General features: G+C 34.7%; 3 protein-coding genes and 1 non-coding gene across 4 annotated transcripts; 3 read left to right on the plus strand and 1 right to left on the minus strand.

The window, feature by feature from the left end:
- Window positions 1-1,936: 1,936 nt before the first annotated feature.
- On the minus strand, window positions 1,937-3,368 carry LOC132293598 (uncharacterized). The gene has a single exon (XM_059791137.1). The coding sequence runs from the start codon at window positions 3,119-3,121 to the stop codon at window positions 2,162-2,164; it is 960 nt and encodes a 319-aa protein (XP_059647120.1). The 5' UTR covers window positions 3,122-3,368; the 3' UTR covers window positions 1,937-2,161.
- A 623-nt stretch (window positions 3,369-3,991) lies between these two features.
- LOC132293599 (probable proteasome inhibitor) lies at window positions 3,992-10,694 on the plus strand. Its single transcript, XM_059791139.1, has 9 exons — window positions 3,992-4,344; window positions 4,420-4,591; window positions 4,766-4,912; window positions 5,634-5,723; window positions 7,176-7,241; window positions 7,361-7,395; window positions 7,483-7,543; window positions 7,651-7,740; window positions 10,430-10,694. Exons 1-9 carry the CDS (start codon window positions 4,170-4,172, stop codon window positions 10,503-10,505), a joined length of 912 nt encoding a protein of 303 aa, XP_059647122.1. The 5' UTR covers window positions 3,992-4,169; the 3' UTR covers window positions 10,506-10,694.
- Window positions 10,695-11,671: 977 nt separating this feature from the next.
- On the plus strand, window positions 11,672-11,753 carry TRNAS-AGA (transfer RNA serine (anticodon AGA)). Its single transcript has one exon. It is a non-coding gene; the product is annotated as a tRNA-Ser (tRNA).
- A 3,228-nt stretch (window positions 11,754-14,981) lies between these two features.
- Window positions 14,982-17,959, plus strand: LOC132293600 (uncharacterized). The gene is made up of 6 exons (XM_059791140.1): window positions 14,982-15,603; window positions 16,197-16,296; window positions 16,960-17,132; window positions 17,307-17,361; window positions 17,466-17,521; window positions 17,654-17,959. Exons 1-5 carry the CDS (start codon window positions 15,139-15,141, stop codon window positions 17,480-17,482), a joined length of 810 nt encoding a protein of 269 aa, XP_059647123.1. The 5' UTR covers window positions 14,982-15,138; the 3' UTR covers window positions 17,483-17,521; window positions 17,654-17,959.
- Window positions 17,960-18,074: the final 115 nt, after the last annotated feature.

Below are 18,074 nucleotides of genomic sequence, written 5' to 3' on the forward strand. Positions count from 1 at the left end.
TCATCCATGATAAACTTCGGCACATCATTTGAATAAAACAAGAATGAATAGCTGCATATAAGAAAAAGTTATCTGCATAACCGCAAACTAAATCAATCTGCAAGAGATGGAAAAACAAATCAAAAGCTTTTGGTGCGCATACAAAAGCCAAAATTTAAGATATGCCTGAAGACATAGCATTCTAAAGGCATTGATGGTCTTATGAGGATGGAGTTATGATATTCATCAAGCAATACTTGCCGTAGTAAGTTGGCTAATGGCTTCAATTATTTTGTCCCAGATTTTATTTTATTCTTTTGACAAACCATTGCATTATTCTTATTTTATGTTGTATACTTCCTAGATCTCTTTTCGGTATGTGCCTATCAGAACTCCATGTGGAACTCATTTTTTTGGTATCTGAATTGTATAAACACAAAATTAACCAAAAATTGAAGACCGAGCCATGAACTCAACAAGACACCTAAAGAATAGCTAAAACGAGAGGAATTTATGTGGCACCAAAGGTCTATAGTTCAAAGGGTACACAAAAATGTTCCATATAACATATAGATCTAAACACTCTTTTAAAGCTTCTGCCTCATTTTGCTTTGGCTCGACCTCGTGAACAGTAGGTGGCCAATAGCTGGACAAAATCTAGCTACTATTACAGCATTTAGTCAATCTTGTTTCTCTTCTCTTGCTAACACATTCTAGATAATTCTTCAGGGCACAAAATGAATTAAAAAAAAAAAAAAGGAAATATACGGTCTCCTTGATATAATAGTCCACATGCCACAAAAACCAACTCACTCTGCTAACAAGGACTGAAAAGGAGACGATGAATACACATTGGTGAATCCAGTTCATTAATTTAGGATCAAACCCCAGAAACGTCAGTACCATTAACATAAATTTTGTTTACATGTAATCAAATGCTTTTGACATACCAATCTTAAAAATCATAAAACCTCCTGTCAATTTCTTCTTTAGACAGCACATGATTCTAGTGTTGACTACATTCTCTCCAATGAATCAACCTTGAATAAAGGCTGATTGATTACCAGGATTGATGCCGATTAAAAAAGGCTCAATTCTGTTAGCTATTAATTTTGACATTACCTTATCGCTAAAAGCTAAAACTACACAAACTAATTGAACAGAATTGCTCAGAGTGAGCTTCAGGGGACTGATACAGTTTGAGTGTGATTTATTTCCTAGAGCATGCCTGAAAAACATTGAACCACAGACGAGATCATCACCTACGACCAAGGATTATACGTCATAGAACACTGTCGACATTCCATCAAGACCAGGAGCTTTGGAGGCATTTTAAACAGATTTTTCTTCATTTTCTCGTAGGTTGAAATAATACAAATATCTCTATTCTCTCCTTCTGATATGCAAGGATTAAATAGATGCTCTAAATAATCATGGAAGGGGAAGGGGAAGGTGAGGTGAACAAGTTTTCAAAATATTGAGCAAATGTATTACGAACTTGGATTCTCTTTTAGATCCAATCACCTCTCTGTTTTAGGAATCAATCGCAGTCCTTTTTTTTTCTGATTATAGTAGAGAGAGAAAAAAAAAAAAATTTGCGTAGCCATTAAACTATAGACCTTTGGTGCCACAGAAATTCCTCTAGTTTTAGCTATTCTTTAGGTTTCTTGAAAGGATTTCCAGTTTTTAGATTCACAAGGACAATGCTAGCTTCCTTTTGTAAATTGTAATCAGAAGGGTGTGCCCGACTTTGCTTTGTAATTTGGTTGCTTTTGTATTTATACAATTCAGATACCAAAATAAAGAGTTCCACATAAAGTTCTGATAGACACCTACCGAAAAGAGATTTAGCAAGTATACAACATAAAATAAGAATAATGCAATTGCTTGTCAAAATAAAAATAAAAATCTCGGACAATAGAGGGTACTTCGGTTGCAGCTGAAAATTCCATTTCCATTTAACAAAAACAATTCATACTCAATATGATTTAATATACAATTCACAGAGCAGAAATTAAAGCTTTTATGGAAATATACAGATGTACATGTTGGAAGATTGATGGTAATTACCTGATCAACTTCCAATTCTTCACCTCTCATCGAGGTCTATTACCAAGACAAACTAATGCTAAAATGACTCAGTTTCAACAGCGTCCTTAGAGCTACATTTTGAGCCACATTATCAGTTCTGTGCTTGAAACCCATAACTCCCATCTTGTTGCCTACTCATATCATATACTCCTGAATTGGCGCTTTTGGGTTTCCGTGAAACCCGACCGCCGCTAAACCGACTATCAGCATTGTGCATGAGTGGAGTATCCACTCGTTTTTCCATATTGAAACCAACTTGTCCTGAATCCAACCCGTTCAAGCCATTAGAATGTTCAACCCCAGGCCGCCTCCTGTTCCTCTTCTTCCTAAATTTACCATTACAACCCTTTCCATTCTTTCCCTGAAACTGTTCCATCGAATTGTTTGGTTCAATGTCACTTTCACTACGTGAACCACCTCTCAATCCTCTCAGATTCTTATTCCCATTTCGTTGTATACCAATTTCAGGTTCTGAAGAAAAACTCAACAATTCCTTCATGTTATCCAAATCATTAGCAATTTTCCCGTAGGGTTTGATGCTATGAACAACCCCTTTAGGGAAAAACCTCGCCGAGGGCACCCCATCGACGGTGTCGAACAACTGGGGCCCATCTTTCTCGGACCACAAATCGAACCCACCTGGCTTTTGAAATCTATCGGCCAATACCTTCAACTGTTCATCAGCTCTGACGGAAAACAGCGTCGGCACTTTCTCAACGACCTCCCACGGCTTCTCGAGCTCCGAAACAGCCGCTCTCAGCTCCGCCCGCTTTCGCATTTCGTAGATTTGTCGCTCGCGGGTGAGTCTGGCCTTGAGGAGTTGTTTGGATTTGTTTGCTTGCATTCGCTTCCACTGCCATTTCGATACGCCACCTGGGTATGTTCTCGGACCGCCGCCCATATAGATCCTTGTCGTTTTGGATGTGTTGATTGATAGGCGAGAGAGCTTCGAAACGAGGAAGATAGGGTTTGGGCCAGACAAAACCATAGATGATGAGAGGTTATGTGGGTGTGGTGTTGGGATCGACGGTGACATTTGAAGGATTGACATTTTTTAAGCCCTAATTTCAGCGTTGGGAAGAACTTGAACGTGAGGTGATGAGAGAGAAGACCCTCTTCTAATCTGGAGTTGGAGAGGAGGAGGTAAACGAAATGAATGGTGTGATTGAGGATGTGGCTCGGATTTCCCGGGCCGTACTGGCCCCAATGACCCGTGTTTTGGATTTGATTTTTGTGTCGGGTTAGTCCAGACCAAATCTGATTAGAGCAAGATGACAGCCGATTAGATTAAAGATTGAGAGGACCCTCACTCTATTGCCCGGCGCTGTGTATTATAGCGGGCTAGGAACATTTGTGGTCATGATTTTTTGAGAGTTGGCAATCTTTTGGAAGACAAATACCCTTTTGGAAGAGGCTATATTTTAATTTTCATTCATTACTCTTTCTCTGTTTTCATTAATTACTACCCTTTAAATTATTTTTTATTGTCTTTATTTTTTTCCTTTTTATTTTAATTGTGGCAACTAATTATTTTTTTCCTTCCTTTTTTTTCTTTTTTTCCTAAATTGTTGCCATTAGCCTTTTATTGATTCTTCCTTTCATTTTTTTTTAAACCAAAACAAATAAAACAGGGGAATGTTTACTAAATTTAGAAAAAAATTTATTAAACCAAATTGTTATTAAATTTTAAATCAGAACAAATAAAAATAGGAGAATATTCACCAAATTTAGAAAAAAATTTAAAAATAAGGGAATGTTCACCAAATTTATTATTAAATTATAACAATTTTAAAAAAAAATAAGAAAAAAAAAAATGAGAGGAAGGACGAAAAAAAAAAAGACTAATGGCAACCATTTAGGAAAAAAAAAAGGAAGGAAAAAAATAACAGCGACTATCCTTATAAAATTATACTATTCCTAATTTTCGTCATTCTCAAAAAACAGAAGTTCTGAGTTATCTGTAACAACAATTAAAATTTTGCCGCACCGACTCTCCTCTAACTTATTATACGTATAGAGAGTAGAAACTTGAGAAAGAAGAAGACTCTTGAGATTTCTGTTTGGTCTGCGAGTGAGAAAGTATTGTAGAAAGAGAAACAATGGCGACTGAGCATTCTGTAATGGCAGTGATTAGGGCATATAAGCCAGTTTTCAGAAATGCTCACGACAAGGTAGCGTTTGCAGTACACGCCTCCTTCCTCGCTTCCGGCTACGTCCTCAACGCCACCGGTCCACCCGCTCTCTCCGATGACGCCCTGTATTCTGCCTCTACCGGTAACTATCTCTTTCTCTATATATTATATGTAATATCGTATGAATAGGATTCTGATTTTCATTTTCGGTTCGTAGACGAGGCGGGGATCGATCGTTGGAACGAATCGGAGGACGAGTACGGGTTTGTTTACCTAAACCCTAACAAGGGTTCCAAGAAAGTCTTAGTCAAGTGTCTCGCGATGGACGATATGTTGTTTGTTGATGCTGTGAGCGATGACGGTTCCAAGCCTGTACATCTTGAAATTAAGTAAGGATTTTTCTTGAATCTTTATTTTTGCAATTGGGTAGTTATATAGTTTTGTTGATTTGTATTAATTTTTATATTTATTTACTTTCTTGAATTTCTGTATATTAATTTGTGTGGGATTGTTGACTTCTTATTATTTACCGGTGCATATTTGGGTTTGATTATGATTTGCAGAGTTGGGGACTACGTTGAAGAGAACGGGGGAGATAATTATAGTTCACAGTTCAAGAATTTGGGGAAGCTGGTGAACATTATTGACAAAGAAATGTTAACTAAATTGAATGGCTCTTCAACCACCAGCACTTCAACACAATCTTTAAGGTAATTTAGCTTATTTACATTTAAGTGTCTACAGCAGCACACTTGGTTGTGGTCGTGACAAACTGTAGATGGGTGCAGATATATTATGTTCTGGATTACTAGTGTGATTGGCAGATTATGTCATGGTGATTTAATTTTAATCTTTAATTTAGCTTGTTTGCATGTAATTGCCTGTAATGTACACTTGGGGATGTTAATAATAAATTTTAAATAGCATTTAGCAAATACAATATGTTCAGGAGTATGAATTTGATCTGCATAATTGGTTTTGGGGGACTTAGAGCAACCTCCACCCCCTTTCCGCCTTACATAGATTTGTTTTATATTGCTTTTTGCCTTTGGTTGTTTGGCTTGGAGACTTGTATATGGTTCTATCACGTCAGATTTGTAAATTAAAAAGTGGAGGAAGACAGAGTTTTAAAACTATTTTCCCAGGCTGCTTTCATTAACATTCTTGACTGCTTTTACAGTGTTAGAACCTTGTTTATTCTATACTGTATAGCTTGTGAAAGACTCTCAGCATTATTATTGGCTAGTTACAACATGCTGTTCATTTCTATAGAGGTGGCGGAGGCTTCTTTGGTTTGTGTTGATCTTTAGATTATTTTATCGATGTTGTAGTGGTGTCCTAATCCATGTGTTTATATAGAATTTTGCAACTGGGAACATGGTTTCCCTCGAAATTCAATTGATTGTTTGTTTTCTGATGCTATATATGCAGTTCTGAGACAAGGGCAGGACAGAGAGACATCCCAATTCCGATTGATGTTGGAGTTGCTGAACCTCATTACCCTCAACCTTATCCTTCAGGGTATATCTAACATAAATAAAATTTATTTTGAGTTAATTCCTTACTTCAAATGGCTGCATGGTAGTATATTGCATGCATCATCAATTTGTAGCCTGTGGAGAATAGCTGCCTTTCTGGATTTGGCTCATAAAATTAGAAGTCTTGAGATTTTTTAAAGCGCAAGGCATGATATCCGAGGTTTTCTTGCAACACAGTAATGCAGACTCTTTTTATGTCACTAGAAATATACATTGAGGAAGTTTTGATATGTTGGTCTTTATTTAACCAAACAGTTCAATTTTTTAAGAAATTATGCTTAAAGAGATTTGCTAATTTTAGGATGTTAAGTACAGTGAGTTATTTTGATGCTTGTTGATGCAGTCCCTAAAGCATGTTATTACCCTCATTTCTTAGTTTTGTCTTATATAGCGAGGGTATACTAGTAAAATAATAGTCATATTTCAAAGTCTCCTTTTCCTTTCATTCCTGCCAAACAGTGGAAGGTGTCATCCCCGTCCCTTCCTTTACTTCTAGTCAACCAAGCAAAAGGAGGGATGGACACTTTCCTATTCCTAGAGATGCCCCTTCCATCCATCCCCTTTTGCAACCCCCACCTTGGAGCATCTTTTGTTCCAGGGATTATACTTAACAGAAATATATATCTTACGTTACAATTTTATAACTAAATTTTATTTCCAGCACCTATGTTGGCTTTTTATGAAATAATACCGATAGTTCTACCACATGATGTTAGTTGGCCTGAGTCAATATTAATATAGACTGGATACCAGGTGGTAACCACAATATATAGCTATATTATCATCACTATTGTGAAGGTTAGGGTTTTCAAAGTCTCTGTAATGTTGTCAACCCTGTATATTACCTCTCCCTATTTCATTTTTTTGATGAATTTTCTCCCATTTTCATTTTTGTTTTTTTCTTCAGCTTGTGGATCTTGAAATCAAGTTTGTGAAAAATGCCCCTGCAACTTTGCTATCACCACCAGATAATGATTTCTATGGCAAATTGGCAATAGAGAAAGTTCCAATTAGTTTAGAGATGATTCTGAACTCTTTGGCATGGAGATGAGACTAAACATTGCTACTTAGTGAATGTTGAGGCCTGTTTGTTGATGTTTTCAACCTAATTAGCTAATATAGTTTCTATAATTACGGTTATAGGAAACTATCTGCTCTAACCTTGTAGGAATGAGAAGGCTTGAGTGGGCGTATTAAAACCTAAACTATCTAACAAAAAAATAAATCAAATCTTCTACTGCTGTTGAAAACTACATGCTTGAGTTGTAAAGGTACTCTGACATTAGAATGTCAGTACTGAACCCAATCAAATAAGTACGCAATTATTGTGTTACAGATTCATGGGGTGATAATATATTTTTTGTGATTCACATATAATGTGGTGAAAGCCATCGAAGTATGAGGCTAACTTCTCTAATATGTGATTGCTATTTAGATTTGTCCCTCCTCTCGGTGGCAGCGATCTTTTTCCTGGTCCTCCTCCTGGAGTGTTCCCTACCAGGTTTTTTGTTACCCCTGATTTATTGCATCATGTTCATTCATTATCTGGTGCCTTATGCCAGGTTGCCATTATATTTTAGTTGCAGTTTCTTACTTAATTAACTGGTGGCCTTTTGTCAGGGGTGGCTTTGGCAGTGGCGGGGGCATGTTTGTAGGTTTGTAAAATTTCCTTATTGAACTCTTTTATCAATGTGCACATAAAACACTTTTTAGACTCACATCTTCTTGTCATGTGGTTGCAGGCCCCGATCATCCTCTGTTTGGTGGGATAGGTGGAGATCCTGGTTTCCCCAGAGGACAACCGTGAGTTATTTAATCTCTCTCTCTCTCTCTCTCTCTCTCTCTCTCTCTGTGACACACACACACACTCAATTTGGAGTCTGTATTTAGAGCTTAGTTTAATTGAACAGGGGTATTCCATCGGGTATTCCTCCGGGCGCACGTTTTGATCCCTATGGCCCACCTAACGTTCCTGGTTTTGAGCCTAACCGATTTGTCAGGTATTGATACATATTGAATGCTTCTGCTGTCCTATTGATTGAATAAATTGCAAGAGTAGATAGGGAATTGTAAACTGTGTTGTTTTAGGTTTTAAATATTTACTACTGTTATTGTAATTATTAGTTTTTTTTATTGCTTTTGCAACTCTTGGTCTTTTGCGAGTGGAATTTAGCAGATCAGAAATTTGATCTTGTGGTGTTAAGTGGAAATGCTGGCCAGTGGCCGCACAGCAAGTTTCATATCTGTTTGATCTTTTTAACAAACCGCTATCTTTTTAACTGGGTTTGGGTCCTGATCTTATATGGTTCAGAAATGAATGGGCTGGATGAATGTAGATGTCTTTATTTATTGTTACCTGATGAGATTAACTTTCATTTTGAATAAACTGCAAGAGTAGATGGGGAATTATAAACTGTGTTGTTTTAGGTCTTAAATATTTACTACTGTTATTGTAATTATTAGTTTTTTTATTGCTTTTGCAACTCTTTTGTCTTTAGCGAGTGGAATTTAGCAGATCAGAATTTTGATCTTGTGGTGTTAAGTGGAAATGCTGGTCACACAGCAAGTTCCATATCTGTTTGATCTTTTTAACAAACTGCTATCTCTTTTAACTGGGTTTGGGTCATGATCTTATATGGCTCAGAAATGAATGGGCTGGATGAATGTAGATGTCTATTTATTGTTACTTGATGGGATTAACTTTCATTTTGTGCAAGATAATTCATTAGGGTCAATTTTTAATTTTTATTCCCAGAACTGCTTTAGTTTTTTTCATGCCTGGTTTTGGGAGGTTTTGATACTGTTGGCATGTGCCATGAATTTGGCTGAAACACAGTCACTCATTGGTCTACGTTGACTGTTAGCCTTCAAATATTGATCTCCATTACAACAAGGTGTCTGGTGCTTTGCTTATGCTGCCATTGTGTTTTGGGAAAGGATTCTAGATGAGGAATGTCTTGATTTTGGTACTCACAGAGGAAAACTCACTGGTCAAGTTTAGTCTTTGGTTTGAAGGCGGTGTAGTCACTTGACTTGGGAGTTGGGACCTTTAGGTCAAGTGGGATATCCTTATCCTCCCATACAGGAAGTTGACTTAGTTGAGAGTTCAAGTGCACAATGGAACATAGTAGTTGTGTATGTTGGACGTGTATATTGTTTTTTTCTTCGGACGTGTGTATTGTTACTTAACAAAAAAAGGAAATTCTTTGGCTAGAAACTAAACCTACTTAGACCGTTATGGCCAATACTTCACAATTGAGCCCTTAGTTGCATCATTGAGTAGTTGTTTTCTCCTTTGCCTTTTCATTTCCGTCATATTTTCATTTCTATCATGACTTAGCCAAAGCCGACTTACCAGTTGAATCAAGTTGAGCCAGCTGGCATACTTACTGGTTGAAGGACCCGTTGTGGTTTCCAAAAACATTAGGACAAAATCTGGGATTTCAGGTGGGGTTTCTGAGCTGACTTGGGGTTTTGAGTGAGGTCTTTCAGATGAATGTGTAGTTGATATGAACTGAAAATTGGCAAGCTGGTCCAATCTCCAAAAGGGGTGGGGACACCATCTGTCACCCCCTAAAATTAATAGTAAAAATAAATTTGGCAATTGATGTCTACCTGGGACCAGGCTTGATGAACCCGTTTTTGAGTTTTACAAGGTATCTTTTCACTTATACCTTGATTAAATGCTTTTATAGGTCTGCAAGCTGAGTCTAGTTTCTAGTTGTTGGACTTGGCTTGCCAAATTTAGAAGCTTGTTGGAGCTCAGCTTGTGTTCTGGCAAGCTTGGCCTAGCTCAATCTTGGCTTGTTTTTGTACAGCCAAGCTCGAGCTCTGCTTGACTCAAGCCCATTTGCATGTGTGTGTGTATACTTGGACACGATTACTACTCTCTGTCAAACGGCGATCTTTTAAGCACCATTGCCGCTTGTGATTTTGGCAGCATTGCAGCGGCTGTCAATGGAGTTTTGCTGTCCAAAGTTTGCCAATCTTGTTCTTTGATGTCGTGACAAAGATGATATAGAAGAGAGAGATAGAGAGAGAAGATCATCCACTGATTTAAAAATGAGAGAAGATAAAATGAGAAATGATAGAGAGATTTGAGATAAAATGAGGGGAGAGCTGCTAAAGGTTTCCAAGACGAATAGGGAGAGTGGCGATTGCTTAGGGTTCCAAAAGAGAGATGGACATTCTCTCTTTTATTGTTGGGAAGGATTTATTTCAAGCCATTGGATTTCCTACACTCTATGCTACATGTTTGCTGGGTTTAGAAGTATTGCCCGAACAAGAAATATTAAATGGGCTTCTTTTGGTAGATGAGATGTGTTCCATTAAAAGCCTTTTAGATGATTAGAGATGGGTTTTATTCATGTTCTTATTGTACATTAATATAACAAATTCAATTTTCTTATGAGTCTAGCTTGTTCACGAGCCTAGTGAGCAGAGATTGGGTTAAATGGGTTTGGCTCGTTTATAGAATGGACTTTCATGTACGAACTGAACAAGCTCATTCATGAGCTGAGCCCGAGCTGTTCATCAATAGATTGGTTCTTTTACCGGCCTATGAATTTATACCATGAATAATATGTACATGTAATATATATACACATGTTGTTTGGCGAAAATTTCTGCTTCCTCTATCAGTGTTTGACATGTTTTTTTTTCTTTTTTTCTTTTCTGGACGTGCTGTAGGAACCCACCAAGGAGGCCTGGAGGCGGAAATCATCCAGATTTGGAGCACTATAGGGATGGTTCAGACTTCATATAGACTCATGTTCCCACCCTTGATGCGAAACCGAAGTTGGATGATACACTCTTCCTTTGATACCTTGTCAATGTGATTACATTTACTTTTTCCTATACATATTAATAGGGTTTGTAAGGTTTTGTTACAAGTTACTAAACTATGTTTTAGAATTGATGATGGTGCTTATGTTATGGATTTCACTTTGATATCTATCGGTCCTCATTGCGTGTGTTTTTCCTGTTTGTTTTTGTTGTTTGTGTGAATCGGTGCCATGGGTTCTACACGATGTTTGTAATTAAGAAATTTTTTCGTGTTATTCTCACTCCTAAAGCTGTGTTTCTTCGTATAGTGTATCAAAGAATGCATTATATGTATTCTTTCTCACTATTTGTTTTCCTGTTAATGTATTTTAATTTTTTTTTTAAGTGGTTTCTGTTTCGATCTGTTTGGAAGTATAATAGATTCAGATGGTGTCAAGTGACAAACAAGTGGCCTATTTGAATTGAAGGATTAGTGTGTAGGATTTTAATTAGGTCCTATTTGGGTTGAAGGATTTCTATTACTTGATGGATTTGAGACGATTTTAAATGAATGGAATTGTGAGAAAGAATCAATTTATGTTGACGATTTTATTAGTTTGCGCAATGACGGTAATAAAATATTGCTCTTATTACCTATAATTTAATCTCACTTTGATATTTTGAAATTCAATTTCAGCAGTCAAATAGCCAACATTTTATGTAAATACTAAATAGATCCTTTGATTTCAAATCTATTCATTTATCTAAATTAAGCTTTGATGTATACAATCAGTGAGGAAAGCGTTCTATTGAAATTCAATTCTAACAAAGTAAATTACTGAAAAGAAATTCCTTTTATTATTCTTACAGAAGAAATGTGACTTGGGAATTCAAAAAAATAAAAATAAAAATCAAATGCAACCAGTAATTTTCTTACATTCAAACATTACTACTATATTGTTCTTCGTTTTTTTTTCGAAAAGTTACCATCTTGTTCTTATCAAAGTCCAAGAGGCAGTTTTAACGTTAGATTTGGTTGATATGAAACCCAAGGAATCACCAATCAAAAATTCAACATTTGGATGCAATTAAAAATAAATAAAATCAACATTCTACTCTTTGTTTTAAATAGATAAGAATGTAAACTAAAAGACAAATTAACAACAAGTGGTCGTGCCGGAGTGGTTATCGGGCATGACTAGAAATCATGTGGGCTTTGCCCGCGCAGGTTCGAATCCTGCCGACCACGTAAATTTTATTTTTTAAATTGTGGGATGAAAATGATTGCTAAAAAGTAATATTGTAGCTGGTGTTCTGTTAATTTTTTTTTTAATTAATTAATTAATTATATTTATATTTATTACTTTCTTTGATCTACCAATTCTAACCTTTCTTAAATCAAACAGTATATTTATTACTTTCTTGGATCTACCAATTCTAACCTTTCTCAAATCCAGCAGAATGAAACTTTTCTCACACACACGAAGAAAAAAACCCACCGAAAGAAAAAGGGTAAAAAATGAACAAAACACTGGTATCCAAACTTTCACAAGTTAATTAGAGGGAAAAAAAGAAAAAAAGTTTCAATTGGCTTGGTACGATTCCTAGTTAAATTGGATTCGAATCAATTCTAACCATTATTAAAAAATTGGAATCGAAACCAAAATTATTGAGGGCCGGAACCAATTCATTAAAGAGCGGTTCGGTTTGAAACCACAATTCTATTTTTTATTTTTTTATTTACCTTTAAAAATAAAATAAAAAACTTAATAAACTGCTACCAACATTATGAATTTTGCTTATCAAAACAAATACAAGTTTATATAACAAATAAATAATAATAAACTTCTTAACCAAGAAATAAAATATATTTGTAATATAAAAGCAAATGAGTTATTATCATTTTTTTTTTTGTGTAAAATAAATATGAAATTTATAAATAAAAAATCATTTGAGAATATCCTTATCAATAATGTTATAGTAGTAAAGTTTATCTTTGTAATCTATATTATATTGTTATTTATTAATATTGTTGAAAAAGTAAGCTGACAATTCTTTATTTTAAATCAAAACGTGGTTGGAATCATAACTCATAAGAGAATCGAACTGAAGTGACAATTTGGTACAGTTGTAAGATTGTAATAGTTGTTTGTTCAACCCTAGTTCTGATAAGATTTAGTGATGGACAAACAAGAGCTGGCTGAGGCCTTTTACACTACAAATAGTGACAAAAAAAAATGCTGCAACAGCAGCTTTGTGTATGCAAAACCACACAAACTTACGGTAAAAGTTATGGATAAATTTTGTAAAATGGAGACACTTCAGGTGACGTAAAAAGTTGGACACACCTACATCATCCACAGTCTTTTAACAGATAAGTTCCACCACCACCACCTTTTCTGATGATACTATGTCTGTGGACCTCCTCCATTTTTGGCCCTTTTTGCCCATTCCCGTCCTCACTAACCTTGTCGGACTCTGACCCCATTACCGTCTTTATCTCTTCCTTGACTGTCATTTTTTCAACATTCAAATCGCAGTACTGTATGCAAGACCTGTCAGTGGAGCCAATCTAAATTCGGATTTGATCTGAATCTGAACTGATTAATCCATATAAATTGAACAAAAAATTCAATAATTTAATTATAATCTAAATTTAATAATATGTTAACTTAATAAATTAAATATGAATTATGTTGATTCGGTCCGATAATAATATGATTCGAACTAATTAAATATATATATATATATATCAATACTCCTATTAGAATTGTATTAGTGGTAATCTAAAATTTAAAAAAAAAAAAAAATCATAATATTATATATACAATAATGTGATATTCCCATTTATATGTTAATAAATATCTTAATATACATACTAATAATATTATACTCTTTATTCATTAACATAGAGTAAATAATTTTTTATTTTTATTTTTCTTTCATATTAGAGTAAATATATATATATTTCTTTTCTTTTCATATTTTAGTTATCTTTTTTTATATTTTTTTTCTTATAATCATTGTTTTTTTCATTCTCTTTTGACATTAATTTATATATATATATATATATATATATATATATATATTTTAATATAAAAAATCTACATTTTATCTTATCAGATCGGATTATCCATTTATTAACAAATCTGATTCGAATTAATTTACAAAATATTCGATGAATTATCGAATCGCCAAAAATGCTTATCGAATTTGGATCAGATCAAGCCTGATCCTGTTCGAATCGGATGTATTTATAGGTTTAACTATATGCATATCTCTCTCTCTAACCACATACAAATTAAAACCAAGTAATTCGAATTAATTAAACAATATAATAATAATTTATGTAATTGAAGAGCGTGCAAAGTGATGGACCCAACTGAAAAGAATGTACAATTAGTACATCGTTATTATTGTACAATGGCATGGGTAGAATCTCCAAAGTTGTGGCTAGTTTTTAAGTTCCATGGTACCATACAACTATACAACTCTGGTGAGTGAGAGGGAGTGAAGGGGACCAGGTTCATTGGGGTCTCACAAAACAAAAATATTTGTGCGACCCCCTCACACCTCTATAAACACAGTTCTTTCACGCGTGATATTATATTATTAAAGTGGGTGTGTTAGTGGTGTATACATTTTATTGTCAATGAAAGAAAAAATACATCCTATCACATAAAAAAATATATATTTATTTTAATAAATTATTTTATTATGTGTTAATATTAAAATATTTAGTAATATAATATCATAAATATATCAAGAATATTAATTAATAAATATTAATTTAAAAATCGAATAAATCCCATTATATGATGTTAAACTAACCGATTTTTTGAATTTCAGCACCTAAATCACTATTCTCAGCGCGTTTCTCACTCGTACGCCTCATCTCACTACCCCGCTGCACTTTTTTTTATTTTTTATTTTGGCAAAGGTGGTCAAAAGGAGCCAATACCAAGGAGAAAAAAAAAAGAAGAGAAAAATCAAAAAGACAAATGGGAATTTAGATAGAGATTGAGGGGGATGGTGGGGTTGTTATTATCCACTAGCTATTCGTGGCAGTAAAAAATTGGAAGATAGAATGGAGGTCCCACGTAAAAAGTCTGATGGTTCCTGTTTAGATTTTCGGATTTAATTTTCTAAAAAACAAACTACACTCAAAATATTTGCCCATTGATTGTAGAGTTTGTTTGGTGTGTGAGAGACATCATTATAATTAGTCTAATTGTAAGGTTAGTCTCCTCGATTCAAGATCCATTATTATCTTAATGGTTCAAATTAGTAACTCTAAGTTAATTTTCTATTTTCAATGATTAATTTCCTTTATTCTAGAATCCACCACTATCATAAAATATATATATATAAACAATAATAATAACAAAAATAGGAATTAATGATGTTTGTGGATTTTCCATGTTGGAAATTATGGTCGGGTGTTGTGTGTATAGTCCGGACTGAGTAGACGACACTGATGACTGAACTAACAGAAATTTTGAAGAAAGAGAGATCACAGGAGGAGAAGAAAATCAAAGTTATACTAGTGTATATACTCACCTAAATAGATAAAATGGAAGTTATATTATTTATATATAAATCTATATTCATAGAGAGAGATAAACAATATTGAGATGACGGTAAATGGATGCCATTCCTACTACTGCCGTTCTTTAAATTGGTGCGGCGACGATTACGTTTCTCACTCGCTCACATCAACGGCCCTTTCATCACGTGCCTCTCCCTCTCACTCTTCCTTTCTGTTTCCGCCTTTTTCTTTTCTTTTTTCCTCTGCAGTTTTCTGTTTGTTTCTCTCAAAATCTTTCGGCCGTTTCGTTCTATCCCAAATCTTCTTTGACGGTGCTTCTTGGTTTTATATATTGGCCCCTTCTGGTATCACATTCATTTGTGATTGTGGGTTTATAGATATAGATAGAGAAAGAGTTCTAGAGAGAGAGAGTGAGATGGAAGGAGGGAAGCAGGTTGGTTCTTCATCATCATCTTCCTCTTTCACTTCTGATCTTTTTGGTTCCAATGAGTCGTCGTCTATTTCTCCTTCTTCTGGGATTTTAGGCTCTATCTTTGCACCTTCATCTAAGGTATCACCTTCTTCAATTGCTTTTCTTGAATTTGTGGATTTTAAATTTATCTTTTCAGTTTTTATCCATTTTTCGATCAAGCTTTGATTAATTATTTCTAATTATCTCAATGGGGATTTTGCATTTTATATTGTGTCTGTGAAGTTCAGAGTACAGGTTGTGTTCTGTTAAATGGCGTGTCAGCAATTGTTTCTTGATTAGCGTTTAATTCTTTGCTGTTTGTGGTTTTTCATGAAATTTTGACGCTAATAAAGTTTTTTTTGAAGTTCATCTTAAACTGGACAAGAAATAAGTTTGGTGAAATACCCAAAAGGGTACTCGAGAGGTTTACTCAATTTGAGGGTTTTTCTTCTTCTTTTTTGGGTCAGTGAAAAAAAAATAAAAAGAATTGGAAAGAAAAGTAAAACTAGAAATGAGAGCTCATCTATATAGAGTGGACTGTTATGTTGTTGGTTTGCATGAACATGCTTGTTTAGTTCAACCAAATGTTTTGTTAGTTTTTCATTGTGTCTGTGACTTGTTGAATTAAGTTTGCGAAATCTTCTTTCTTCTCTTATATGATTGTTATCTTTCTCTTACTGATGTTGTTTCAGGTGGTGGGGAAGGACTCTCTGCACTGCGAGGAGGGTGTGAAAAAGCAAGAAAATGCAAGCCAATTTTGGAATACCAAAATAACCAAACCTGGAGCTCCGGGTACATTATGAACTAAGGGTTTTTTTTTTTTTTTTGAGACATAATTTATCTAGCTTGTAGCATGTAATTTTGGATTAGGTTTATGAATTATAAATATTTTATATATTGTTCGTCAAAGATATACTAACATTTCTGCCAGTTTAATCTGTCCTTCCAATACTTTCCATGATGATATCTGATGACTATATGTTCTTTCTGTGAAAATATGTTTTTGGTTCGCTTCACATTTTCTGATTATGTGTGTTTTACTAAACTTGGAAGAGGAAAAAATATTATGTTTATCATTGAAATAAATGCTTATGATGGCCTTCGTCATACACAGCTATTGCAAGTGAAACTTACAAGATTTACTTCCAATACTTATTATATCTCAAGTTTGACAGATTTAGAATACATCATTCAAAGAACTCATTTGTGTAGATTATTCAATCTAAAGCTCCTGTAACCCCATTTTTAAGGAAAACATTTTCTACTTCTCAATTTGATTAAAAACAGGGGTGGGATTTTTTTCTTCACCAATCAAAGTTGCACTCTTGACTAAAGGAAATACTTTGAGGCTTGAAATGCGACCTGGCTTTCCGAAAATCTTGAAGTTTCAGTGTTTATAACTTGTTCAACATGAATTCTGTTTCTGGAATTGGAATAAATTCTGCTTCTTTCCAGACACTAACCCTCAGAGCAGAGAAGGAGAAGGGCAGAGCATACCGAATAGGGACAAGAGTTCCTTTTATCAGGAAGAAAGAGGGCAACCATGCCATCTGAGCTCGTCCATACACTATGGTGGTCAAGATTTCTATTCCTATCCTCAGAATAAACAGAGCTCCGGGTACCCAACTGTGAGTATATCTTATCATAGATAAATATTACTCCCTCCGTCCCAAATTAAGTGTCATCTTTGGGTACTGTGTCTCACATCACAGTTCTTAATAGAATTTTCTATTTAGATGCAGATTGATAGTATTCCTAAAATTAAAGTATAATCTAAAATCTTTTTGTATTTTTTTCATCAGTTGAACAAAGATGAAGATGATTCCGGCAGTGCTTCAAGGGGAAATTGGTGGCAAGGTATGATGCTATGATTGTTAGGAAGTTGTTCAGAAAGAGGATATGACTATGGTTGTTGTACTCTAATAGCATACTTTTGTTGTTCAATATATTTATTTCTGCAGGATCTTTATATTACTAAGACCTTACCACCAATGGCGTGTGAATTTCCTGTACCTAGGTATACCAATAATATTTATTTTTTTATTTTTTTTTATTTTTTTATTTTTTTTGTTCTTAATGCTGTTAGTATTTTGGTCCATCCAGTTGCTCTTTGCCCTAAATTGATATTGTTAAACTGAAATCTTTGCAGGAGGAAGTCATGAACATAGTTCATTGCAGATGGCTAGCCGCTTATCGTCACTTCCTCCAGCCAAAACATCAAAGCCATCATATGTACTCAAAACTTATATGTGCTCTCTTTTGCCCCTTTTGTTTTCCTCTCTTTTTTTTTTAAGCAACTGTAAATGATGTTTTGTATGTTGAAATAATTGCTCTTGTAGCTACTAGTAAACAAGTTGCAGATATGTACACCTATGTTTTAAGGTTTTTTGGTCTTAGAATGTTGAACGAAAAATGCATGAGAGCTGGAAATTCCCTTTCATCAAATTTTCTTGAATATCCTATTTATTGGAACACATATGGAGTATGGTAAAGCTACTCACCGATGAGTAGCTAAGCATTATCTTTTATTCTGTAATTGACTTGGCATAAACCTATGACCACAATTCTCA

This window comes from Cornus florida, unplaced genomic scaffold (assembly GCF_030987335.1).
Source record: "Cornus florida cultivar Cherokee Brave unplaced genomic scaffold, ASM3098733v1 CherokeeBrave_3.0.0_Hap2_Chr02, whole genome shotgun sequence".
NCBI classification, from domain to species: Eukaryota; Viridiplantae; Streptophyta; class Magnoliopsida; order Cornales; family Cornaceae; genus Cornus; species Cornus florida.